The 26,068-nt window shown below is 44.5% G+C and overlaps 4 protein-coding genes and 1 long non-coding RNA gene across 5 annotated transcripts in view; 3 read left to right on the top strand and 2 right to left on the bottom strand.

Moving 5' to 3' along the window:
* Positions 1 to 8,563: 8,563 nt before the first annotated feature.
* Positions 8,564 to 10,742, bottom strand: LOC127309973 (uncharacterized). The gene is made up of 3 exons (XM_051340681.1): positions 10,690 to 10,742; positions 9,347 to 10,594; positions 8,564 to 8,865 (listed from the first exon to the last, which is right to left on the bottom strand). The coding sequence occupies exons 1-3, from the start codon at positions 10,740 to 10,742 to the stop codon at positions 8,853 to 8,855; spliced, it is 1,314 nt and encodes a 437-aa protein (XP_051196641.1). The 3' UTR covers positions 8,564 to 8,852.
* Positions 10,743 to 11,448: 706 nt separating this feature from the next.
* Positions 11,449 to 17,559, bottom strand: LOC127305901 (phenylalanine--tRNA ligase alpha subunit, cytoplasmic). Its single transcript, XM_051336502.2, has 18 exons — positions 17,346 to 17,559; positions 17,147 to 17,269; positions 16,910 to 17,011; positions 16,600 to 16,656; positions 16,263 to 16,318; positions 15,719 to 15,811; positions 15,405 to 15,495; positions 15,272 to 15,309; positions 15,148 to 15,186; positions 14,766 to 14,842; positions 14,606 to 14,690; positions 13,476 to 13,575; positions 13,215 to 13,311; positions 13,061 to 13,132; positions 12,284 to 12,350; positions 12,082 to 12,207; positions 11,815 to 11,869; positions 11,449 to 11,752 (listed from the first exon to the last, which is right to left on the bottom strand). Exons 1-18 carry the CDS (start codon positions 17,502 to 17,504, stop codon positions 11,702 to 11,704), a joined length of 1,488 nt encoding a protein of 495 aa, XP_051192462.1. The 5' UTR covers positions 17,505 to 17,559; the 3' UTR covers positions 11,449 to 11,701.
* LOC139832909 (uncharacterized) lies at positions 13,796 to 14,256 on the top strand. Its single transcript, XR_011747739.1, has 2 exons — positions 13,796 to 13,859; positions 13,982 to 14,256. It is a non-coding gene; the product is annotated as an uncharacterized lncRNA (long non-coding RNA).
* Positions 17,560 to 17,778: 219 nt separating the features above from the next.
* On the top strand, positions 17,779 to 22,468 carry LOC127305899 (methionine aminopeptidase 1D, chloroplastic/mitochondrial). Its single transcript, XM_051336500.2, has 10 exons — positions 17,779 to 17,940; positions 18,054 to 18,123; positions 19,021 to 19,249; positions 19,709 to 19,870; positions 19,946 to 19,987; positions 20,364 to 20,435; positions 20,758 to 20,837; positions 21,428 to 21,525; positions 21,615 to 21,662; positions 21,927 to 22,468. The coding sequence occupies exons 1-10, from the start codon at positions 17,838 to 17,840 to the stop codon at positions 22,070 to 22,072; spliced, it is 1,050 nt and encodes a 349-aa protein (XP_051192460.1). The 5' UTR covers positions 17,779 to 17,837; the 3' UTR covers positions 22,073 to 22,468.
* Positions 22,469 to 22,842: 374 nt separating this feature from the next.
* LOC127305900 (uncharacterized) overlaps positions 22,843 to 26,068 on the top strand; it is a 3,508-nt gene continuing 282 nt past the window's right edge. Inside the window, exons 1-6 of the mRNA XM_051336501.2 lie at positions 22,843 to 23,321; positions 23,401 to 23,542; positions 24,415 to 24,510; positions 24,647 to 24,766; positions 24,907 to 25,169; positions 25,966 to 26,068. The exon at positions 25,966 to 26,068 is cut by the window's right edge and continues 282 nt beyond it. Of these exons, the coding sequence (XP_051192461.1) occupies positions 23,064 to 23,321; positions 23,401 to 23,542; positions 24,415 to 24,510; positions 24,647 to 24,766; positions 24,907 to 25,169; positions 25,966 to 26,068 (982 nt within the window). The 5' untranslated portion in view covers positions 22,843 to 23,063. The remainder of the gene's footprint in view (positions 23,322 to 23,400; positions 23,543 to 24,414; positions 24,511 to 24,646; positions 24,767 to 24,906; positions 25,170 to 25,965) is intronic.

Raw genomic sequence — 26,068 nt, 5'->3', positions numbered from 1 at the left:
ATCTTGATCATGTTAGGCAGCTCACAAGACCCGACAATCAAGCACAATTAGGAGAAGACGACCATCTAGCTACTGCTATGGACCCATAGTCCAGGGGTGAACTACTCACACATCACTCCGGAGGCGACCATGGTGGTGAAGAGTCCTCCGGGAGATGATTCCCCTCTCCGGCAGGGTGCCGGAGGCGATCTCCTGAATCCCCCGAGATGGGATTGGCGGCGATGACGTCTCTGGAAGGTTTTCCGTATCGTGGCTCTCGGTACTGGGGGTTTCGCGACGAAGGCTATAAGTAGGCGGAGGAGATAGGTCAGGGGGGCACACGAGGGCCCCACACGCTAGGCCAGCGCGGCCAAGGCTTGGGCCGCGCCGCCCTGCTGTGTGGCCACCTCGTGGCCCCACTTCGTATCATCTTCGGTCTTCTGGAAGCTTCGTGTGAAAATAGGCCCCTGTGCGTTGATTTCGTCCAATTCCGAGAATATTTCCTTACTAGGATTTCTGAAACCAAAAACAGCAGAAAACAGCAACTGGCTCTTCGGCATCTCGTTAATAGGTTAGTGCCGGAAAATGCATAAATATGACATAAAGTATGCATAAAACATGTAGATATCATCAATAATGTGGCATGGAACATAAGAAATTATCGATACGTCGGAGACGTATCAGTGCCTGACAACATCACGATGTGGGACGCTTATTTCGACACGCGCCGCAAACGGGAGCTCGCCGACTACAACAGCGGTCACATGCGCCTCATCAAGCAGTGGCCAAGGGAGTGGGTTCCTCTGTCGTAGGACGCCGCCACCCAGATTGCCCTTCGGTCCAACGACAACCCAGAGGAGTTCCCGAGGCACCACATGGTGATGCGCGCCTCCTTCGAGAGCGTGCCGCCAGCGTCCCTCGATTTCGCACTTGCATGGTTCATGCGTGAAGCGGTGGAGGAGCAGCATCATCGGAGGGTGGAGCAGGCACACCTGCTTGGCCTCATTGTCAACATCAACGACGCTGCCGATGACTTTGTCGCCATGCAGAGCTCAAGGCACGGCTAATCCGACTAGGGTAGCAGTCGTGGTGGAGAGCCCAATTAGAGTAGCAACGGCGGCGTCAACGGCTAGCAGCAGCCGAACAACGGCGGTGACACCAACGAAGAAGACTACACAGTCTTCTACTGCCGCCACGGCTGGTAGAGCTGACACAACCTCCTCTGCTATTTATGTTTATCTTTTATGATTTTTTCGATTGTGTAAAAATTCACATGTATATATAAACTACCTACATCTGATTTCGTCCAAGTTCAATTGTTTGCGTTAAGCTTGACTAAATTTTGATTATTTTCAATTTACTTTGGGGGGTGGCTACGCAAAAACGCCCCTCCCCATACAAATCTTATCCCCCCCCCCCCCCCCCCCCGCAATGAGCCGACAAAACAGCTTTGCTGTAGGCTGGCGGGGAGGGGGGGTGGTGACGTTCTTAAAGGGTACTTATAATAAGGGCGCGTGTCTAGACAGGTTGATATGTCGCGCAGCAGCACGACCGAAACGAATCGATTTATCCGGCACGACTCATTTATTCACCAAATTTGAGTAACATATGCGTTTGTACGGACGGTGCAGCGTGTCCTTCCATGTTCGCATGACTAGATCGAGGGCACGCATGAAAGTGCCCAACGGCATTCTTCCTATAGTTATGAATGGAGGTAGGCTGACTCCAAAGGTACCCCCGGCCACGCAAGGTATGCGCTGGCCATGCCACCTGGCTATCCGCCTGCCTCCATCGATGTCAGCGTTTCGGCCTCTACGTCGGCATTCAATGCCTTTGTCTTTTTTAGCAGGCCATTTTCTTCCACACTCTCATCTTCTATCACTCCCCCACCACCACCGCATGCATCTCCACAGCCATGGATGGCGGCATAGGCTCGAGGCCAGGGTCATTGAGGAAGGCGTGGTGGGAGAGGCCAGAGTAAGCCGCCACCGTCCTCGTCCCCGGCATCACCACCATTGTCGCCCGTTTCCCTCGCCATCGACCTCTCCGGCTTCGAGTTCGGCATCACCATGCACTTGGCATGGACTGGGACAGGCTGCGCCTCCCCCAGAAGTTTACGCCGATCGTCGTTGGCCAAGAGCCCCACGAGATCGTACCGCGGGTAGCCGCCTAGCCGGCGACGTGATAGGGTTGTGATCCACAGAGGCGTTGTTCGACCGCCTAGGCCAGATGTACCTCCACCGCGGTTTGAGGCGGTTCGCCCGCGCCCACAACATGCTCACCATCAAGTTCTTCAATAAGACCATGTGTTACCGCCACTACAAGTCCGACGAGGATGAGTAGGCGAGGGCAAGAGAAAGACGCTAGGGTCTTGTACTATGTTTGTATTGATTTCTAGATGCTTCAAGCAAATTATGTCCAAATATATATGCAACCTATCCAAATATATATGAAATCTATATGAAATCTATTTTTACTTTAGTAATTCACTCTGAACGGACCAAATGGGTCGCGCCGCTGGACGCACTGGCCAGGCCAACTGGACCGCAACCCAAATTATGTCTGTCCTGCGACTCAAACGGATGGAAACAGGCCATTTGGGTCGTTATTTTGGATCGGCCCGCTGGAAATGTCCTACGGGTGAAGCAACTAATATCTACATGCGGGGAATCTTTTCCACATCCAAAAATTCAAAGTAAATTTTTCTTAAACCGTATGTAAAATCGACATTCCATCTTCACTATTGTGTTCGTATCAATGTGGGCTTTAAAATAAGATCACCATCTTAATGTGTTTTGACGACATTTTTTTGAGACGTCGGTTACCAGGTTGTAGTACCCGTTGTTGCTAGGTTACTAGTTAAAAATTATCAGATAATTTAACATGTGTTTTTCTGTAAAGAAACAATCAACGTATTATAGAGCGTGCATTTAACAAACTCTACATTTTGTTCAAAATCTGGTATTTTTTAACTTGGTAACCAACTCTAGCTAATTTGATGATCAAGTGACTAATCTAGCAACTATATTCGAAATAAAAAGTTATTAAAACATATTAACATGAGATCTAGTTTTTAAAATCTCGTCGTAAATATCTAGCTTTGAAAACCGATATGGATTTCTACTTATGGTTCAAGAGATAAAATATTTTAAATTTTGAATAGCAAAAGAAATTCTACGTAGCACTGGGCTGGAGGCATGACATTGCCCACGCAATACTAATCTGGGCCACGTGCCGTAGATAACATAGTCCGAGATTAAAACTGAATTTCTCCGACAAGCAGCTACTTTTCTTTAGAGAATGATATGGTTTTGACGTCTAGTAGATCCTTTAAAACCGTAAAATATTGCTCTTCGGCCCGTCGATTCCTAAATATACTTTGCTTCAGCAGCTCTCCACCCCCTTCTACGTTCTCTCCCGCCGGCACTACAATTTAGTTGGCGGTCACCAATAGCTTCCGCCAACACCCCACCCAACTCAGATTAGTTTGCTGTCGCCGGAATCGACCCGTAGCTCTAGCCCCACCGTCACGTCGATTTTGTTCGAAAGGGAGCCACGCCGAGCTTGATTTGTTGCAAAATGGAGTCGATGGGGGATAGAGGTGTCGTAGAACGGCCGTAGCAGAGCTAGGAGGCGTCGTAATCGAGGTTGGCTGGCGAAATCCCGATCGGCCATGTGCGGTCGTGGCGAACTTGCATTCGTGTCGGACCAGCGACTAAGGTTGGAGTCGAACCTTCGTCCTCTGAGCCCCGTGATCCGTCTTGCAGCCTGGTCGGCCGATATGCATCTTCGACAATAACTCAATGCCACCAGCCAACGTTCTCACCTCCGGATGATTTGACTAGGTGAGTTTTTTTTGTTATTTGTTTTTTCAATTAAATTGAACATAGGTAATTTCATATTGTAAATGGAGAGGTTGAGGGAGATTTCTTGGACGACTCTTCCTCGCAGGTCACCAAAGCATTGAGAACCGAGAGTTTCATACTCAGTTGCACGATGATCTTACTAGGAATTATTGGATAATCCACAACACTTATTAATTGTGCTTATGCTTCATTTGAATCATTCATTCTATTCACTTCATTTGAACCTGACATGTGTTTGGCATTAAATAACTTTAATTGTAAATTTAAATTATATTCTTTCATAATTATTGTTATTTTACTTCATTTATGGGCTTCCATGTGTTTGGGCTAGGATTGGAATAAAAAATAGGAAGTTAAATTTAGAGGATAGGCCAGAAACACTTCTTTAGAGAACCAAGCATAAAGAGCTAAAGGAAACTTGACTAGATGGAAGGCAAGAGTTATAAGAGATGCTCTAACGCCCATGGTGGTCTTAACCATTGGGTGGGTTTTATTCCTCTGTAGCACAAGATGCAGGCATTGATTAAGGTCATTTTTTATCTAAAGATATAAAATGGTGGGGGTCCTCAGAGTTACCATAGAGATTACACTTTTTTTCCCATCCGATCGAGCTTTCATAGTGCTTCCGCACCGTCCAATCGAATTAAGTCTTTTCTACCCTCGTAAACAGTGTTTTTGCCTATTGTTTCAGTGTCCGTACACACCAGAGAAGTTGCTTGCATTGTAGTTCAATTCGATAATGAATTACATGGCTAATCATACACTTACGATGTTGGATAATTATGTTTAATTTAATTGGTAAATTTTGAATGATGTTTCCAAAATAAACCGTTGAATCATGACGGATGTTTGTAGTGCAGGAACTCATAGATCAACTCACCTTACCTGCTTTGTTTTACATTTCAACTAGTTGTCATATGTTGTTCCTCGATGCATATGCTCCCTTTATTTAAAATCATTTTAAACATATTTAAAATATAAAACAAAATAAACAAAATGTTGCGTATACATCTCAACTTCCCATGAAGCTGTTTAGAAAAAAGTGTATTGTTATGTGGCTTGTGCAAAACAGACAAAAATCGATGCTAAAATAATGCCTTTTACTAGGCATTTGCTTGTCTTTTTTTTTTTTTGCATAGGCCACGAAAAATATCATTTTAGTCTGAAAATATCAGCGATGACATAGAATGTGGAGATATACGGGCTAAAAAAATTCTCCAATTTTTTTAATATTTTAAAATTCGATTTTTGGGTATAGGGAGTATATGCACCTGGAATCAAAAGTACATTTCCGTCCTATATATGTAACCATATTCTCATACTTCTTCTATTGATATATCATAAGCTTATCTTTCTACGATCTCAATTTGCATTTACTTCTTTTAGTTACGGTATGCATAAAAAAAGTACCCAATCTACAAAATGGTTTACACAAAATCTTATTCCTTAGGTTCCTAATCTATGTGTGATCTATAGTAAGTATGTTCAGCCTTACACGATCCACGTTCTTTTGCTTCTGTCCATTAGCCCATCCTTTATGTACCATTTGCTGCTTACCTGTCAATTTATGTAGTTATTCAAGATAGAGTTTTGCAAGCCATGTACCAGTTTGGCCGTGCCAGTAGCCCAAAATGGACTGTGGAGAAGAAGTACTTAAACTTCAGCTATGTTGAGCTGAATGAAAGAGCAGTTTGTTTCTTCTCTAAAACTAAACCGTCACTTCTTTACGCTTTGTTTGGATGCACAGAATTGGTCCTAGAATTGAATTGGACTGAGAATTCCAAATCTAGGATGGAAAGAAATTGACTTCAAATTCAATTCTGTTGTTTGGATGTGTTTGAAATTTGATGTTGGAATTAAATGGTGTATCCAATTCCAATTTCTGTTTGGGTGTATAAACCATTGAATTGGATGAATTAAGTTAGCTAGCACCATAACTATTTATACATGCATGTCACTCGACTAATCAAACATGGTCAACTCTGATTCAAAGCTAGCTAGCACCGTAGGTATTTATACGTACGTGTAGTCATTCCGGCGAGACGCGCAGTCTACACTGTCGGTGTTGCAGTTTGCTTGAGGCGTGGTCCATGCAAACCTAGAATATATATAGGTTCAGACCGGCAGTTTGCAGTTTGCTTCAGAGCTTCAGTATCCATGCAAACCTAGAATGTACAGAAGTGGCAGATCCTAGAAAAATACGCAATTTGCAGTTTGCTTCAGACGCGCAGTGTACGCACGACCTGACACTACGCGAGTATATGCGACGAACAACTACCCCGCCATGAACGACCTGGCCAGAAACCAGTTCCCAGAAAACACCGCCGCCATTGCCCTAACGCCGAAGCTACCACCAATCGCCGCCGTTTCACCTCCAGCCACCATTCCCATCCCGCTCTTCAAACTAGGATTTGGGGTGGGATCATGGAGGGGCGACCAGGGATGGGTAGGGACAGCGAGAGGACAGTCGGGTGAGGAGAGGCAGAGGAGGGCGAGGAGGCTCACTGTCGCCGGCGATCGAGGGAATCGAGCGTCCTCGCGGAACTCCTCGTCTGCGAACGAGTAGGCGACTATGCGGGGAGGAAGATTCCACGCGAATACGGAGCCTCGACCCTCCGAATCGTTCCTTTGATAAAAAACGCTTCGGAGGGCCCAACCAAGGAACGCTCCACATACTTTTCCCCACCTGAGCTCTCACCTCGCTACAGTAAATCGAGGGAGAGTCTCCAAAATTCTTCGTCTCGCCGGCGGATTCGCCGCTCCCCTTCGCCTCCGGTGGCCATGTGGGCACTGCGAGGTGGAGGGGAGCTCCGGATCTGACCGTGCGTGTATATAGTAGGTTAGGTTTCCCGGGCGACGCTGGCGAGGTGGTGGCGGCGGCGGAGCTCTGGAGTTATGGTGCCGGTGCTCGATCCTCACCTCGGCGGCGCTCTTCGCGGCTCTGCTGGCGAGCTTTCGGCGGTGGTCTCGCGGGTGTCGCCCTGGCGAGGTGGGCTTCACCATGTCGCGAGTTTTGGTCCTCCCGGCTGCTTCCTCGTGCTCGCGTCGCTTGCTCCGGCGGCGCTGGCAAGTTTGTGGAGGACAGGGGCGACGGTTCTGGTTCTCCAGATCCTTGGCGTCCGTGTACAGGAGTCCAGGCGCCGCGGGTGGCCGAGGCGTTTCTTCAGCTGCTTCCCCCTCTTTGGTACAAGCTTCTGCAGGTCTCGTTGCTGGCTCCGGCCAGTAGGCCTGGCCTGTATGTCGGCGAGATACGGGGCGTGTCCCCCTCCGATTTGCGGTCAATCTCCTTCAGATCCCGGCGTCCGCGACGGGTGGAAACTGCGGCGACTTCAACGAGGTTCTTGCCTCTAAAGTATCTCTCCGGCAACACAGCTGCGGCCGGCGACGCTTCTTCTTGCTCTCCGGCGAGGCAGCGGATCGGGTTCTGCGCAGAAGATCCTAAGGGCCTAGTTGTTATTTTTTGTTTTTCCAGGGTTCTTTCTGTGTTGTGGGGACAGCTGTCCCATGTCTGGACTGTTCTTGTAATTTCCAGTTTCCTTACTTAATATAGTTCAGATATTTGGCTCAAAAAAAAAAAACGCTTCAGAGGTGGGAGCTGGAATTAGGCTGAGTTTCCGGACACTAATTTCACGTGCGTCCAAACGTGGGAATTTGAGACCCTAATTCCAATTCCCAAATTCTAGGCCTAATTCACTGCATCCAAACACAGGGTTAGTGGTTGTAATATTGTTAATTACTTCTTCACTTCGTCTATTATATCGATATTTTTATACCATATATTAGTTATGGTGTTCTACAAAATGCTTATTGGTGTGAAACCTGGGGAACATGCGTCTACGCGCACCCCAAAATCTATTACATTTGAAGCTGAAGATGCTCCTCTCAATTGTGGGCATGGTTACCATGTTGTGAGGCTGCCACCAAGTTTATCCTTTTATCTTTCTTCCTTTTCCGCGTCCACCTTTCACCTTCCATCCTCAATCTCCTTCAGTATTATTAATTACTTCTTCACTTCACCTATTATATCGATATTTTTATATCATATATTAGTTATTGTGTTCTACAAAATGCTTATTGGTGCGAAACCCGGGGAATTGCGCCAACGAGCGCCCCAAGATCTATTACGTTTGAAGCTGAAGCTGCTCCTCTCAATTGTGGGCACGGTTACCATGTTGTGGGGCCGCCAAGCTTATCCTTTTATCTTTCTTCCTCTTCCTCTTCCACCTTCCACCTTCCATCTCCAATCTCCTTCCCTACCGCAACCAAACCCATCTCCTCTCCTTCTCCGATGAACCCACCCCCCCCCCCCACCCACAACACCACGTCACCGAAGATCAAGATCATGTGAATAAACTTAGCATGGTGGGAGTGTTGTGCCATCAGACTTAGGGTTTTCGTGGGAGTCTTAGATGGATGGCGGTGGCGGAACGACGGAGCGGGTGCTTTTGGCAGGGCAGGACGGCAAGTACCGGAGGTGGCGATGGTCGGCTGGTGCCAGGCATCGTTGCAGTCATGCCCCCTCCTCCTCCTCCTCTATGGTGGTGCGGCGGCGGTGCTCTCCATCCACTTTCTCCCATGACATAGCTCTTGTCCCCTCACCCCACGCGTTCCAACAACAAAAGGGTTTTAAGCATTGAAGACACTATAAGAATTTTGACAATGAGAAGTATCACAAATACTAAAATTTGACAGTAAAGAGCCAAAAAGCACAATAGCAATTATTTGCTAAAAAGAATTCCGTTGCTGAAGCTAAAAAAGGGTTACAGACTTCTAAGAATGAACAAAAAAAAAGTAATCCCATTCAAACTTTTAAGGAAACTATTCCAACACGGCAGTCCCTTTTCCATTTATATGTTTTAAATAAAAAGTAAAGATAGCAATAACATGTCAAAACTAGGTCTAGGCAGTAATGCAACATTGGACTTAACTCACTACTCCTCCGTGAAGCCACGGGCGCCCTTGCCACTAACACAGATACCATGAAACGCATGGTGCCATCCTTGCTCTTCAGCTGCCATTTCTATTTGGAGTGGGATAAAAAGGAAAGGAATCAGCAAAATGGTTATCAGCCATATGAACATAGTCAAAGACAAAAGAGAAGGTACGAAAGTAATCAAAATGATGCACAACTTCAAGCTTATAGATTACACGGACATAATGTCCAGAACAGAAAAAAAAGTATGCTTACAGTTTATCCATCAGTATGTTGTTTGAATAAAATTATTAAGATATGCTATGGAACAAACAATCATATACATATTTCACAGTTGTACTACCAAAAAATCAACGGTAGATGAGATGAAACAGTACCATAAGATGAATGTAGGATGATCCGTGCAAACAATCATATGAATATTTCACAGTTGTACTATATAGAACATTTTATGATAATGCCTTGATCAAAACCACAAGTTTCAACCACAGATAAGCAATGATGCATCAAACTATTAATAGAAGCCACATATAATATTTCGGTAATATCATCCTAGTTCAGGGCAAACCTTGCAAGACAATCACCCTTGAGTGCAGGGAATTTTGGAGGCCATGTCATCATAAAAGGATGGAGATGCTCTAGAGTTTGATCCTCTTGTGTCACCTCATACACCTTACGCAGCACCCTGCGTCTAGTATCGTAGCAGAGTGCACATTGTCCCAACTTGAGGAACACAAACTCAAGGAAATCCCCCATCTGAGTTGTTTGCAAAAGAGTAGCAGGCTCATTATCGGCTGTCCAACCTGTCATCCCCAAAGTTTCAAACATTTCGGGCAAGTTAACGACATCAAGAAGGTGCCAATTCCCATTGTGGAGCCAGATACAAAGCTTGAGGTCCACATCAAGATGGATGAGAAAAATCCCTGAGTCATAGGCCGCCGACAGAATCATATCTTCGTAATTGTATCGCTCCATTCCTTCCGGGAGAGGGATCGTGGAGAAGCTTGAGGTTTTCAGATCGAGCGCGACGATGCTGGTAGTGTGCTCCAGATAGATCTTGGTGCCGACCAGCAGAGGTCTCGAATTCGACTTGGGAGGAGGGAGCACCGCCGCGGCCGATGAACGGAAGCGCCACTGGCCGTCCTCTTGCAGCACGTATATGTGCGCCTTGTATTTCAGGGAATATTCGCCCTTTCCTTTGAAGAGTAACCCCATGGACAGCCATATGTAGGCGAGCCTGTTGCGGCCGCCTTCGTCTTTCATGAGGAAGTGGGCGGCGGTGCCCGACGTGCCGTCGAACTGGTCGTACGGGATCACCGGGAGGGCGACTACTCCTCGGTGAGGGCTCATCGGCCAGTGCACTTCGATCGCGCATCTCTTCCCGTCAGTATGGTTGCCAGAGAAGCCGCTGACGAGCATGGTGTCGTTCTGGAGGTCATAGATGCACGTCATGTCCTCGTCGTAGGCGTCCAAGCTGTAGCTCTCGGCCATGCGGACGGCGGCCGCGAGCTCCTGCGGCAGCTGATCAGGCGGCATGGGGACGAAGCGCGGGCGGAGCAGCGCGGGGCTGGTCGCTGACCTCGTGGCGACGTAGAAGCCGAGGAGGCGGGGCGGGTGGAAGAGGCGGAACCAGCGGAGGAAGAGGGGGTCGGAGGCGACCAAGAACCAGCGCTTGCAGACCAGGATGGCGCGGACGATGTTCGTGGGGAGGCCGAGGCGGATCATGATCTCCAGGAGGAGGTCGTCGTTGTCGAGCACCATGGATACCGCGTCTGCAAACTGCGGCTGCGCCTTGCCGTCCGTAGGTGATGCGACCCTGAAATTAGGATCGACGATGAGTTACAATCCATGGATACAGGTCGAAATGAAACGGAGGAAAGAAACTGAATCTTACCCTTCAGTATTCAGTACGTAGTAGGGGGAGGAGACGGCGGGGAAGCAGTTGCCGGTGAAACAGGATACATGGACCGCTCCGCACTCTCCCTAGGAAAAGTTGGAGGCGTGCGAGTCCGATGTGCGGGTCAGACGGCGCTCTACATGGACCGAGTGAAAGAAAAAATAGTCATGCTTACATCAAATTGATCCACAGTTTACGCCACGATCCTTATTTACTGCGAACAAGATCAACTAACTCTGGGAAACCAAAGTAATGGACAATTTTTGTGACTTTTTCTGTTGGTCCCAATTATTTTTTACACAAGGGGTGATGTTTTTGTTCAAAACAACACCGAAAATCATTTCTACAAATAATCATAGAAATCAAACAAAAAGTGTAAACTCGTTGAGAGCACAATGCATCAGACACTCAATTTCTATAAATTCCCTTGTTCAAAACAACATTCTTGCTCTGTCAATTCATAATTTCGCAGCAAACCCTCACAAAACACTGGCATATTTGGGCTTAGTTATTCCACCAACGAACAAAAGGTCGACACTTACACTGGTTGGGGAGTACAATGCACCTAAAAACTCGTCCATCTCATAGCCACAAGACATAGAAACAAGCAAAAGGTCAACACGTAGGCCATTCCCAGAAGTGACACTGGAGCCCTTAGATATATTTTTTCCAACCGTGTGGACGTGTGTTCGCCTATGGCTGTGTGACAGTCGAGTAGTCGACCTTGTTAAACAGAAGGGAACCAAAAGTACGAGACTGGAGACCACTGAAAGTGAGACAGTAACATCGAGCATAGACACCTCAAATAATACAATGCTACATATGATTTTGCATTTCTTCTCTTAAATGCACATGCACTAATTCTGAAAGGTAAAACAACAACAACATCAAAGCCTTTTTCCCAAGCAACTTAGGGTAGGCTTGATTTTGAAAGGTAAAACATAAAAAAAATCCTTTCGCTTTTACAATCTGATCAACTCTCAACAAGTATGTCACCTCCAACTAAGTTTAACCATAACCAGGCTACTACATCCCCAAGCGGCACATCGGACTGCTCTTAATGAGATTGAAATCAACCTGGAAAGATCAGAATATTAGCACGGGCTCGAAATAGCAGGAACAAGTTAATAGCAGAATACCTTCGGTCCAAAGAGGTCACGAATGTTGTCGATGCCATAGAGAATCATGGTTGGCCTGGATTAAGCAGCAACATGTCGTAAGCATAGAATTCTTACAATTTGATAGGTAAAGCAAGATTTCTTGGAACATTAGTTTGAGCAGTACTTAAACTCAGGACATTAGGCAATACAGGGATTTGTAAGACAAAGATTTCGGGAAAAATACCTAAAGTTTAACAGGCACATGCACATAAGGAATCATTAATATGGAGAATATGCTAGTATTACCTTTCAAGTGAAAGACCCCATGCAATGACATTAACACCCTCTGGCAGTCCCATGGGAAGTAACATTTCAGGTCTGAACATGCCTGAGTTGCCAATTTCCACCCATTTCTTCAAACCATCGTGGTAGCTGAAAACGGAAACACAACGTTGATTTATGGCATCACAATAATCATGAAAATAACAGCAAAACAAGGTGTTCTGACCTGAAAATTTCCATGCTTGGTTCAGTGTATGGATTGTAGGCAGGTTTGAAACGCAGCTGTGACATGCCTAAGAATCAGAAAAGGAGATGAAGCAATCTTAGATCTCTGTGCATAAAGAGTAGCAGATATAGCAGATACAGGACAAGCAAGAATACCAGCATACAGAAGACAGTTATCAGTATACAGCAGACAGTTTGTTGGATACAAATTCTACAGCTGGATATGCATGAATGCCTCACAGTAAGAACTTATTGGCACTACGCAACATGAATACAAAATCTATCTTTGGAATACATAATCCAAATAGAGATGGACAGATGGTTCACAAGATAAAGATCCCAATACACATTTCTCTTGTCTTCTTCCTACTTAAAAAGCATTGTTGTATTACTACAACATGATAAATTTAAGAGGGGCATCCTCCAGTAATGCAGCATTACTCAAGTTCAAGGCAAGAAGAGCACAAGAACAAAGCATCTCCAAGCAACTGTTATCACCAAATGGCAGAGGACAAAGTCCCTATTTTGCATTATTTAAAGCTTGTTTAAGACGCATGTAATATGTCCTCCATTCTCTTGTAGAGTTTATATCACAATCTAAACTACCCATCTTGATTATACTACACCCGTAGAAGCCAACCTATCGAATACTTCGCAGATCGGCGTGGAAAATAAATGTTCTTGGAATAGTTGAACAACGCACAGTAGTTTTTATCAATTTAACAGCAAGATCCATAAATAAGTATTATATAAAAAGACAATGGATTTGGTTTAGCACCTAGTCTCGAGAAGAAATCTTCCAATACACCTTTCAGATCACCAAGCGTCAAACCATAATCACAAATAAGACCTGCAATAAGAAGCATTGTAAGTAACTTCTAGCTATAAGGTTAATGTGTGATGTCATAGGCAAGAAAGAAGATCATGGTTACCTTCTATCTGGTGGAATTCCGCAAGATGAGTTCGGTCCACAGCTTCATTTCGGAAAACACGATCAATGGAATAGTATCTCTTTGGAGCAAAAGGTTTCTGAACAATCCATGGTGGTTTATCAAAGATAAAATATCTCAAGAATCATTCAACAGAACAGAAATGGCAAATTGATATCACCTCCACAAATTTAGTGAAACTAACACAATATAAGTTACAGGGAACTAGAAAGAGATAAAATAAGCATCACTTAATTGCTATACCTCCTGTGCTATCTTGTATAGCATCCTTGCGGAAACCGCAGTCGTGTGAGTACGAAGCAGATTTTTCTCTGCTTCATCTCGCTTCCAATCATAACCATATCTGCAGACAACAACCTCAAAATATAAACTCTCTGGCTAAATTGCAACAAAAACACTACGGCAGTGTTTGGATGTTTGTATTGGGCCTAGGCATTGGGTATTGGGGTATTCACAACCCGAATAACTCAAATTAGAGCGTTTGGCTCTCCTTGGCATTCGGGCTCAATATTGACTGGCCCGATTAACACTACGCGCAAGCCCTCCCAAATGAAGAGCCTTCTTCTTCCCCAACCCGACCGTAACCTAACGACGAGGCCGCACAAACCAAATCGAGCGGCGGAGCAGGTCCGAATCCGCGGGATTCCTTCTCTTGGTCCTCCGCCGTCCTCTAGAGCCCTTCCCTGCACCTCGCCCAACCTTCCCCCGCCCATTTCCGCTGCCGCATCTCACGAATCTGCACCCTGCAGGTCCCCCATCTTCACCCAGATCTAACCGTGGGTCAGCGCCGCCTCCAATCATGTTTGACGTGTCCCCTTGTTAGGTGTTGCTGGTGATGAGCGCGTGCTGCCGGCCAAACTCGTTGAGCTCGTCTAGCATCCCCTTGCTAGCTGAAGTTTTGCTAGATGCGTTCTTCTGTGTGTGCCAAATTTCTTTTTGACCAACGCTGGTTGGTGTTGTTTACTGCTAGCTAGATGTTTGCAAATTTATTTTTTGAAACAAGCTAGCTGATGCATCTATTCTAGATCTTTGGTGTTGAATTTGAATGTTAAATTGCATCAAATTTATTTTCTTTGCCTTTTATTAATTGTTATTATGTCATATAATCATTCCAATCTATTCAAGAGTTACACAAGCTCTTTTTCAAACATGTACCATGATCATACCCTCATACAAATCCAATACATTACTTTGACCATCCAAACAGGATTTGGCATTCAACTAAGATATCAATTCTAGGTACCAAATATCTAAACATCCAAACAGAAATATTGGTATTGATCTCAATGCGAATGTCAAAGGATATTGATATTGCACCGAATGCAATGCCAAGCCTGCCAATACAAACATCCAAACGGAGCCTACAACATTACCCTTTGGAGCCATAACCACCAGACTGATGGATTTGCTTTACTTTCTCAAGATAGTCATTAGGTAATTGTGTTGTTGTAGAAGGGGCTGCAAAAAAAAAACACAATCAATCAAATATGTTTCAATCAAACTGATGACTAAACAGATTCACAGAACTTTTACCTTTGAGGAAAAATGTATCATGTGAATCCCGAGCAGGATGCTGTTGTGGCTGGAACAGTGCATCAAAATTCCAGAAGCTACCAAAGGAACAGAAACCAAGGACAATGTTAGATATATATGGAATCTTATACAGGAAATAATGATAGGCTCAATACGCTACATTATCTTTAAGTTGTCAGATGGTGTTGTCTCCAATCTATTACACCTGAAATAACTTTCATTGTGGAGATCTACTTACAAGTACTGACCACAAGTAGTGTGTAAAAATAACAATACATTGTCTTATTTTATATAACATGGCATTTTATCATTTGAAATAGGACCAGTGGAGTTTAGGCACAGCCTATGGTTACTTTTGTGTAGTAAAAACATTGGAACGCACCTGCTCTCTACAAACATGTTTGTCGGCATCTCAATGAATCTGTTACATCAATAAAATGAATTAATTCATTTTCCAAATATGGTTTTCTAATTGCAAATATCACGAAAAGATGATTTTTGTTTACCCCATCTCGATGAAAATGTTTTGGATGCTCTCTCGGACCTGACGCAAGTCCACCAAATAACAACTTTGGGTTATACACTTTATCACAAAAGCTGTATGAAAAAATTGAGCAACTGTAAAAAAAAAAAAACTACCTCTAACAACGGGTTCACATATCCTGTCGGAATAGGTTGTCCCAGAGCTCCATAATTATAATCTTTAAATTCCAGATCCTTCCAGTCACCACTTCAGGAAAGAAAAAAACACAGTAGTTTAAAAAATTCAATTAGCACGACAATAAGTGTATGGGGTATTGGGGTATACATAATATACATGAAACAGTTCAACTCTGGCAAAATGTTGTTGCATGGAGCCCATGACAGATAGTATAAGTACAGCTGGCTTCTTTGGAAGAGAAAAGGATAATAGCCAGATCATAGTCCTCTTGAGAGAAGAAGCATCAAATTACCTCTTGAGATGTTCTCGTGTCACATCAGTTGCCAAAGTTTTTCTCTTTAAAACAAACTCAGGTCCTTTCTTTAGTGAATACCAAATTGTTTTCCTGAAAACAGTAAAGCAGGTGCAAAGATTAGGCAAAATTTACTTCTATTATAAGGTAAAAATGACTACTATGTGACACCACATTTGGTTGGCAGTTATTGACACGCTGTATTCAATAAATTTCTTATGAATGTGAGGACGCATCGTAATTTGCTAGAACACACATATAACAAATTAAAAAGTATTCTTCTGAAATTTGGAGATCGCTGGTATGGAATATCATGTTTGCACTTAAAGAGCAACAAAAAGACAGATAGTGAGGTCTGCTGACTTCCAATAGGAAGCATGGCATTTCCCCTCTTTTGTGTCCTGGTTTTCCGAGCAAACATGATTTTGCAGTGCCAATCAAGGAATCTATTGATTCTCCAACATGTCTCAGCAATGTAGAACAACTATAGTGTCTAAGAGCCCAAGTAATCTTGACTACACAAACGGCAAAAAGAAGCACTTACTCCTTTGTTACAAGCTTTCTTTTCTTCAAATCATCGATCACTTTGTTAGCAACACCCTACATAAAAATGTTTTTTTCTTAAAGGGAGATAAAGAATCCACATTAAAATGGTAGGGAGCAGTGTACTGCAATACAGTAACAGATTAATAAGTACTACCAATCTTGTCAGAGGTAAAAGGCTCTGATGCAGTGATAACTGATAAGGATCAAAAAGAAAACTTGATACACTATCTATTGTACCTAACAGCTATCTGCGCTGTGCCACTACACAGTTGAGTAAATGGTTCAAATGCAAGTGCAAAACATGTGACGAATGACGAGCAATAAGCAACACAAACCTCCCCGTTCTCCAGCCTCCTAAGCTGCTCTTGCAACTCATCCTTGGTGTCCTCAACCTGAATGAAACAAATAAGAAATTATCAGGTGTCATGCCCAGGGATAAAATCTTGACGATAGATGAAAGCACTGCCGAGAGAGCTTTACGGAACACAGAACTAATTATAGCACTTTGAAAGAGTTGAACTATGACCAGCCAACGACATGGCAACCTGCTGAAGTGGACTCTATCTCTCTGAATACGATGAGACAACATGGGCTAAAATCTATACTTGTCTGGATACATGACATAAACCGAGCTGAACAACGCACCATTCGCAGGACGAGGTCTTTATTCCCCTTCTGGAAGCCAATCCACTTGTTCCTGGCGGCTGCCTTCATCCCAATGTCGAAGACCACGTCCCCCAATTTCTCCTGCAGTTGCATCACTCTAAACATCAGCATTCCCCAGAGTCTAAACCCTTGACTCCAATCGAGCACCTAAACCCAAACCCTTGTTGACTCCAATTGAACAGCTAAAGCAGATAGAGAGAGGGAGAGAGAAATCACCTTGAGCGCGGCCTTGGAGGCACCCTCGGGCGGGATGGCGGCGACGAGCTGCACCTCGGGGGAGCCCCTGGCGGCGTACCCCCTGGCCTCGTCCGTGAGCACCCACGTCTCCTTGGTGATGTCCTGCGGGAAGGCGAGGGCGAGCTCGTCGTCAGTACTACTGGGATAGATGAATTCGGGGGATTGGGGAGGGGAGTACCGCGCTCTGGACGATGCGGAAGGCGGCGAGGCTCTTGATGACGTCCTCGAGCTCCTTGTGCGGGACGCCGAGGGAGGAGGCGAAGGAGCGGGAGTCCGCGATCTCGGCGTTCGTGCTGAGGTGCGCGAGGAGGCCCGCCTCCACGTCCCTCGTCGCCATGGCGCCGGTCGGAGCGGTCTCCGACTAGGTTCAGGGCGGCGCAGGGGAACGAGGGAGACGGGCGATGTGGCGGCGGCGGCGGCGGCGGCGCTGGGGAGATGGAAGAAGGGATAGCGGGTCGGCTAAATATGTCAAGGAAAATTGGGGGTCAAGAAAAGTTTCGGCTCGAGCTGGACAAACGGCTGGAGCTCGATCCGTTCGACTCGGGTCGAGCCGAATAAGCCGAGCTGAGCCGCGAGTCTCGCCGCGCCGCATAAAACCACGCACGCCCAGCCACACCTCTTCTTCCGTTCCCCTTCTCATATCCCGCTCGAGAGCCTGCGGCGAGCTCCCATGGCGAGCCCGTCGTCGCCGCGCCTCCTCTCCACCCTCCTCGCCGACCGCCTCGGCGCCCTCTCCGCCAGGACGCTCCTCCGCACCGGCCCCCCAGCTAGAGGTTCGTGCCGGTCCCCACTCACCGGACGCCTCGCAGCTGCTCGCCTCCCGCGCCTCGTCGCATCAGCGGGTGATTTTTTTTTTTGCTGAGATGGCTCGGGTCTCCTTTTGCAGCGCACAGGCGGGTGACGTGCCAGGCCACGAGAACGCTCTCCAACTTGGTGGATGCCCTCTTCAATCGGAGGTGAGCTCCAAAGCAACCGTTTCCTTGCACTGCTTGTTGGATTATTACAACTGTTAATTAGCCCCGAATTGTTCTTCCTTGGTACATAGAGTGGTCATTTTCAAGTGGTATGAGTAGCATTAGGATTAACATGTACCTGTATATGGATGCAACTGAGTACTTGACCCATCAATAAACGCATAATGGCCTGATTTTGGTTACTTATTTAGGAGGTACACATATATTCCCCATATTCTTGACCAGCCCTCTACATTTAGGAGGTACACATATATTCCCCATATTCTTGACCAGCCCTATACATTTAGGAGGCACACATATATTCCCATATTCTACATTGAAACCACAGCTGGAAATGTCAGCATATTGCTTCCCTGTCCCTGTGTCCAGTACATGGCAACAAAAACTGTAGAGGAACTTAAGGGCCGATAGGGAACTACTTTTTGTTGCCCACAGTAGTAGGATATTCTTGTTCTAGTGATGCAGTCAGCTTGAATAGTCACTTTCTGGAAGTATTCCTATTGTTGCCGTGCTTTCACTTCCAGGGGATAAAATGCTAAGTGAATTCATGCTTGTATTAGAGTTATATGTAAACAGTATTTGAAGTATTGTTGTTCCCGGACTTTACTGATCGTATGTAGGTTTGTCCCTGTATGTACTGTATAAGCTGTTCTGCTCGTACATGCTTGTATGACATGGCATACAATATGATGTGCCTGTTACATATGTTACTTATATACGTTTAGTTTACCATGTGGAATCAGAGATAATGGAGAATACTGTTGCATTGGTCTCTTCCTGTCGATTGTGTCCATCGTTTGTAGGTATCTGATATTTTTCTATTGTATGGAGCATACATGTAGATTCACATTTGAAGTTTTCTTTTTTGGACTTCCACAGAAGTCGGGATGACTCACTGGAAAATAACCCTAGACGCCTACGACCTGGGAAAGTGTCTCCTCGTCTAAGCATTCCCAATCATATACAGCGTCCTCCATATCTCAATTCCGGTCAAAGACCTCACATGAACAATGGACCTGAAATACATGATGAAAAGGGGATTGAATGCATGAGAGCTTCTGGAAAGCTGGCTGCACAAGTTTTGAAGTTTGCCGGGACACTTGTTAAAGTAATGCTGTTATTGCCATAAGTACCTGATTATTCTTTTTAATGGGTGGAACATTACATTCACAGGGGAAACCTCATTCCATTCTTCCATTACTTTGTTAAGAGAAAAGAGCATACCGAGCAAATGATCATCTGGCAATGCACACATTAGACACCTTTTTTGCTTAGTTTGGCAAGTAGTAGTAATGCCTTCTCTCATCTAAAGTATTGCATCTGCTGAAAATTATTCCATGTCAAGGGGGCCTGACCTCGCTCCCCCTCCATTACTGTGCTCCGGCATGTGATTAGATTTTTTCGTGCCATTTACTTTTCTTGTGTTATATACCTAAAACACAGAAGTAATTGTATGTAGCCCTTAAGGAAGTATGACAATTGATTTTCTGTACACTTTCTCGAACTTCCCGTACACTAAGGTGGTCTAAGGCTCAAGTATCAGAAACTGATCTGTTCTTATTTACAGCCAGGCATCACAACTGATGAGATAGATAAAGCGGTGCACAAAATGATAATAGATAATGGGGCATACCCATCACCTCTTGGTTATTGTGGATTTCCAAAGAGTGTCTGCACTTCAGTGAATGAATGCATCTGTCATGGGATACCAGATTCTCGTCCACTTGAGGTAAGCCATCCAGAATCTGGAGACAATGAATTTGAACACATGCCAAGAAATTTACATTTAATCTTTTTTCGGCAGGATGGCGATATCATCAACATCGATGTTACTGTCTATCTCAATGTAAGCCACGGATATTAGAACAATCCATATATCTGCCGAACTGACTAGTGTTTAGTCGCTATACTTCTCTCACAGACAAAGTAAAAAAATAAAGAAAGAAACTGAAGTTCTTATTTCTCGTAGATACCCTTTCTGATGATTTTCTAGAGGATCTTTTATTCTATCGATTTCTCGCATGGTTGTGAACAAACATCCCACATCTCTTTTTCTATACGAAAGAATATAAAACCTAGGCTGGGCATGAAGTTATAACTTCTCATGTGCAGATTCAGTTGATATACATTATGTATATATCGATTAAAATAAATGCTGATGCTTTATTTGGTCTCTATATTGATACATTACATTTTTCTGCTCAATGCATATTTGGTTCCAGGGTTACCATGGTGATACATCTGCTACATTTCTCTGTGGTGAGGTTGATGATGAAGCAAAGAAATTAGTCCAGGTTATCTCAATTCTGCGATAAAAGTATTTGTTTAATACTCTCTGTCATTAAATATGCATGAGTCCACAAAAGCATGAACTCCTTCTGTTTGCTGGCATTAGTGGTCATCTTTAAGCAGTCATATATGCTATAAAATTGAGGATATGTACCAGCGCAATCTGAACATAATTCATTTGTATTTTGAATTATATAAGTGTACTAAACACTTCTATTTTCCAGTCATATGGCAATAAGATCACATAAAATTTTCTTAGAGAAGCTAAAGGTTTTTTCTGTGCATTATTTCGTTCAAAGTTTTATCGAATGTCTTTTTTCCAACCAGGTAACAAAAGAATCTCTTGACAAGGCTATATCAATCTGTGCTCCTGGGGTGGAGATCAACCGCATTGGTAGAACCATACAGTAAGTAAAGGGAGAGGCTGTATTACGAAGTTTACATACAGACTTGTATTTTTCTCATTAGTTTTTTGCAAGCTGTTGATTCTGTAACCAGGGGATTCTATATTTAAAATAAAAACTGCGGAAACTGTAGAAATTGGTGCTGTTTGGCTCTTCTGCATCTAGTACAGAACTTGATAATTCCCATTTTCTTGGACTTTGATTACAGTGGACATATAAGAATGGCTGCTTGTTTCTGATAAGTAATAACTTATTTAGTCCTTGACTAAACTATATGTATCTTATATATCCAAATTTACTACAAATCTAAGACATCCTTTATGGGATGGAGGGAGTATTAAACATACTTTCCTCATTATCCATGTTAGTTTGTGTTGCACTGTAGTTGGTTTGTTAGAATTTGGATTTTTTTTGTACCAGTGCCCAGTACAGTGATGCACTGACAGAGGTAGACTGCTGTTGGAGTTTGTTTTTACATAATTAATTGAACCCTTATTCATTCCATAGACGTCTGATTATTAGTCTGCTTATTGGATATCCTCGTCATTTCTTCAAGCTGAGCACTACCTCACTGAAGTTCTCAATTTTTGAAGGGACCATGCAGACAAGTTCAAGTACGGTGTAGTTCAACAGTTTGTCGGCCATGGTGTAGGAAAGGTGTTTCATGCTGAGCCTGTGGTGCTTCATTACCGTGAGTTCAACATGCTTGTTTTACTTGGTGCTATCTTAAACACTATTGCGCTTCTAGTTTCCATGGACCAACGCATCTGGAATTTGCAGGAAACAATGAAAGGGGCCGCATGATTTTGAACCAAACATTTACCATAGGTATACATTTTTCCACTGTCTAGTATGCGCACATAGTGGTGTCCTTATTTCTGTCATGAACTAGTGATGAAAGAATGTGCAGGCCTGTTACCTAAACATAAGAATGGCACATAGTAACTTTGATTACTTCACAAATCATAACTGCAGTTCCTCGAAACATTTTTTTTGAAATGGGGAAGCCCCACCCTCTGCATCAAAGGGATGCACGCGGCTTTTTGTTCTTTTTATAGTCTAACAGACTGGCTTGCCTGTTCATGTGATCAGAGCCGATGTTAACCATAGGCAGCACAAACGCTACCATATGGTCCGACGACTGGACCGCGGTGACAGAAGACGGGAGCTTGTCAGCGCAGTTTGAGCACACATTACTGATCACGGAAGATGGCGTCGAAATACTGACACAATGTTAATCCCGGCTAAACAGGGAATATAGCAATCAACTGTTCTTGGCTGGCTGGACGAACAGATCCTGCAATTTTTTTCTTGGCTAGTTCTGCTTCCATTAAATCCAATTGCAAAGCTACATTAAGCTTATATGCAAACATACATTTTTTATCTAGGCATAAGTCAGTAGGTTCATGTAAAGAACTAGAGTGTTATAAGAAGTTCAGCCTCGCTGCTGGGATTACAGCGCAAACAGATCAAGATCAGCCTGGTGGCTGTTGCAAGTAGGCCTGATAAGTCTGATTGAGTTGGTTGGTTCCTGGGGTCGATGAATGGCACGTTTTGCCGCATCTGTTGGTGGAAAATGATACCTATGCTTTGCTTTGTTAATACTTCTCCACGATTGATTGTGAGCTTGATTAGTCCCCAGCGGTTTCATCAATCAGATGCCTGGTCCATTCACTAACACTTTGCTTGCAGTTAAATTAAACTATCCTGGCTTGTTTGCGGATGATGACAATCTGCCATGGTAGTATGTTCTGATGTAGTCCAATGGTAAACCTCCACGTAGGAAGGCTTACATTAACTAACCCACTGTGATCTCACCGACCAAAGCAAATCTTCGCAACCGCTCCACTAAACCCTGACCTACACGCTGTCGGTAGTCCTCTCAATACGCTCACTGGCATGTGGGGCCCATGTCGCCGTCCCACGCTGGAGCCCACCTGTCAGCGAGTAGGAAAATGCTTTATCCCTACCACCTTTACCGCACCACCTTCCCATGCTCGTCTCCCCCCAATTCCTCCACAAGTTCCTACCTCCGGAAACGAGAGGCAAGGCGCGCCCAACCCAGATTCTAGAACCTTCCGGCACTGTAGCAAACCCGGCTAGCGCGGCGCGGCGGCATCTAGGTCGCGCGGCGCGCGCTCCTTCGAGATCGAGGAGCCGAGGAGCTCGCGAATCGGCGGCCGCGGACCGCAATGCCGCGCCGGCGGCGGTAGGGATGGCGGCGGCTACATGGCGAGGGGAATAGCGCGGGCGGCCTCGTTCGGCGGCCGCGCGACGGCGGGGTGGTTCTCGTACCGGCGCGTCACCGTGGCCGTCTGCATCGGCAACCTCGTCGCGGCGCTGCTCGTGCTGCGCGCCCTCACCTCCCCCTTCGCGCCCGCGCCCGAGCGGGTCGAGGTCGCGCGGTACACGGAGGCGCAGATTCGGAGGGTGGAGGAGTCGATCCGGATTCGCCGCGAGGCGGAGCCCGTCGAGCTCGTGCAGGCGGTACCCAATCTAGCATCTCGTTGCCGAATTTGATAGTGCTAGTTCGTATGGCTTGCGATCTGATCCTCGAGCTATTTAGGTGAAGAAGCTGCGGAAGGTCTTCGCAAGGGAGGAGAAGAGGCGGAGGGAGCTGCCGCTGGAGCTGAAGCAGAAGGTGTCGTATGACCTCGTGGGGCGGCTGCACGAGTTAGGGGATAACAGCAGCGTCATCCAGCAACGAGGTATCCTGCATATCTTGTTTCAGATTAACAGAGTAGTATCGTAGTAGTGCTATTTTTGTGTGCAATGAAGTGAGCTCCTGACTTAAGTGTAGGATGTGGAATCTGGCTATTCCATAGTAGTACGTGTGCTTAATTTGGACTTGTATGTATATCTTGTCTGGTTTGGTTGCGACAGGACTCTATTTTCGAAGCATGCCATCTGACGTGTTCAGCAGAGGGCTTATTTCGACTAGTTTGCCAGATGTTGTTGCATTAGAACTGCTCTCTTGCTGATGTCAGTTTCTGTAGTTGACTTTGGCACTGTTGTATATTTTAAGAAAGGCTAGAATTGTGGGATTTGAAAACCAGATACATTCTATCCATGAGCAGGAAGAGCAACCCTCCTGACTGAAACAACTGAACCATCAGTAACCTGTGTTATAAGTTTATATCTCCATGGGACAATTCTCTCTTCTTGCTATATGCTTTTACTTCTCTGCATTTGGAATTTGGATGGTCAATCGGTGTATCAACCTAGTAGTGGTTCCGCATTCTTTAATTGTATCTGTAGCCTACGCTTATCAGTTTTATGTGTTTGGTACAAAAATGATATATGAGTTCTGTGCAATTCACGTGGTTAGGGAGGGGGCTGGTAGGTTGCTTGATGGTATCAGCCACCTGCATTTTTTTCAGTTTTGTTTTGTGTGACTTGCTAATTATTATAACTAAAAGTAAAACACGGAGTAATGTTTTTGCTGTTCATTACTTGCATTTGCTGCATACATGATCTTCATTTTTTTTACTTTGTTAAGAGCAGCTTTTCTTTGATTAAGTTAAGTTGTCTTGGTTTGCGATGTTGAACTGCTTATGTTTCTTTTTTCGATATCTGACAGAAGCTCTGGAAACATGGCGTGTTGAGACGCTAAAAGATACCAAAAGTGCGTCTATTCAGAATACGTCAAAATTGGGCCTCTCCATTGAAGAAGCACGTATGTGAGCTTTACTGTTAAAAGCTACTTCTACATTTGTGATCTATTTTCGAGTGATTTGGTACCTCTTCGGTGCGTCCAAAGTGATTATTTTTTTCCTTTCTCAATTGTTATACTGGGGTTCAACCTTCTCTAGGAATGTTAAAGCGAAGCCTGGAGTTCAACTGGCATGCGCTATTGGAGGATATTGGTCTTTGGATACCAGTAGAAGTCCCACACACCGAACATGATGACAAACCTGAGAATGAACCAGAAGGTTATTTCTCTAGCATTGTATATATTTTAATCATGTTTTATAAAGCCCAACACATAAGTGGTGTCAAGTCTGGCCATTTTGGTTAGGTTTATAGTTACAGAGTAGTATTTGAATTGCTCAAAGAGATTGAATTGTTGCAGAAGAAGAGATAATAGCAGGTCCACCTTTGAATCCACAATGCAATGCTGAGCTACATGCCGATTATGGTGGCGCTGCTGTGAAATGGGGCTTAACGCACCACAAGGAATCTGCTGCTGATTGTTGTCAAGCATGTCTAGACCAGGCTAAGAATGCCAAGCCAGGTGAAATGAAGTGCAACATATGGGTTTATTGCCCGTCAGAATTTGGTTGCTATTCACCAGACAAATATGAGCATAAACATCAGGAGTGTTGGTTGAAACAGGTATGCCTGCTTGTTCTGCGAGTCTACCTTACCATTCAATCTTTTGCCCTTATTTGCATCTTTAACCATATTTGTTTTGTACAAGTGTTATAATTATCTGAGTTTTTGGTTTGTCACCTTAGTTCTCTTATAATGCTTATGTGAAATTGGATAATTTTCTGTTCAGTGCGTGTATGTTATGGCCTATAATTCTTGGAAGTTTTAGTCCTCTGCACTACTCCAGCTCACTAAAGCCTGTACACTTCCAAGTGTATTTTATTTTCTTTTTAGCCAAATTTTTCATTGTGTTGAACTTTTGAGCTAGTTTCAGTAATGATTTAGATGGTACATTGGAGTAGTTTGTGGTACATCATTGATGGGACTAAATATAAATCCATCCACACAAAACATGTTATATGCTATAGAAGTGTGTGGATGTATGGTTGTATTTTACATGTAGCTTTATGTTGAACTATTGAGTTGCTCTTTCTGTATTGTAAAATTGTCAAAACTCCAGTTCCTGTAACAGCCATTTCTCTTATCATGTTGTATTGGTTATAGCGCAAATCTTGTTTGTAACCACATGATTATTTGGAGGAGTTAGGTTCAATCGCTGCACTCACTATGTGGTTGTTGAACAAATCAGATTGACCTTGATATGCACTCCCACTGTAATGTTTATCTTCGTATGAGGCTTTGTTCTATACTTCTGTATGCCAAATTATTAATTTAAACTGCTGAACAATGTTAATTGTATATATTCTGTTAAGATGATATCTGAAATATCCATTGCCCTGCTTCTCGTCATGCTTTGCAGGATGACCGGCCTAAACTGAACTTCAAAGACAAGTACACCGAGTCTTACAGAGATTCTCATCCCAGAGCCCCTGTTGTTGTGCCCTGGATGTCAGGTGTCACCA

The sequence above is a fragment of the Lolium perenne genome, chromosome 6 (genome assembly GCF_019359855.2).
Source record: "Lolium perenne isolate Kyuss_39 chromosome 6, Kyuss_2.0, whole genome shotgun sequence".
NCBI classification, from domain to species: Eukaryota; Viridiplantae; Streptophyta; class Magnoliopsida; order Poales; family Poaceae; genus Lolium; species Lolium perenne.
Note: the sequence above shows the minus strand (reverse complement) of the source record. Positions and strands in the feature narration are given on the sequence as shown.

Excerpts from the sequence above, each read along its gene's own strand:
- LOC127309973 (XM_051340681.1), bottom strand. The coding sequence starts at position 10,742 with ATGTATCCTGTTTCACCGGCAACTGCTTCCCCGCCGTCTCCTCCCCCT. Across the intron at positions 10,595-10,689 it reads CCGTCTCCTCCCCCTACTAC|GGTCGCATCACCTACGGACG; the intron begins GTACTGAATACT and ends TCCTAATTTCAG.
- LOC127305901 (XM_051336502.2), bottom strand. The coding sequence starts at position 17,504 with ATGGCGACGAGGGACGTGGAGGCGGGCCTCCTCGCGCACCTCAGCACG. Across the intron at positions 17,270-17,345 it reads TCCGCATCGTCCAGAGCGCG|GACATCACCAAGGAGACGTG; the intron begins GTACTCCCCTCC and ends GCCTTCCCGCAG. Across the intron at positions 16,319-16,599 it reads GGAGGCTGGAGAACGGGGAG|GGTGTTGCTAACAAAGTGAT; the intron begins GTTTGTGTTGCT and ends ATTTTTATGTAG.
- LOC127305899 (XM_051336500.2), top strand. The coding sequence starts at position 17,838 with ATGGCGAGCCCGTCGTCGCCGCGCCTCCTCTCCACCCTCCTCGCCGAC. Across the intron at positions 19,871-19,945 it reads CAGATTCTCGTCCACTTGAG|GATGGCGATATCATCAACAT; the intron begins GTAAGCCATCCA and ends TTTTTTCGGCAG. Across the intron at positions 21,526-21,614 it reads GCCTGTGGTGCTTCATTACC|GAAACAATGAAAGGGGCCGC; the intron begins GTGAGTTCAACA and ends TGGAATTTGCAG.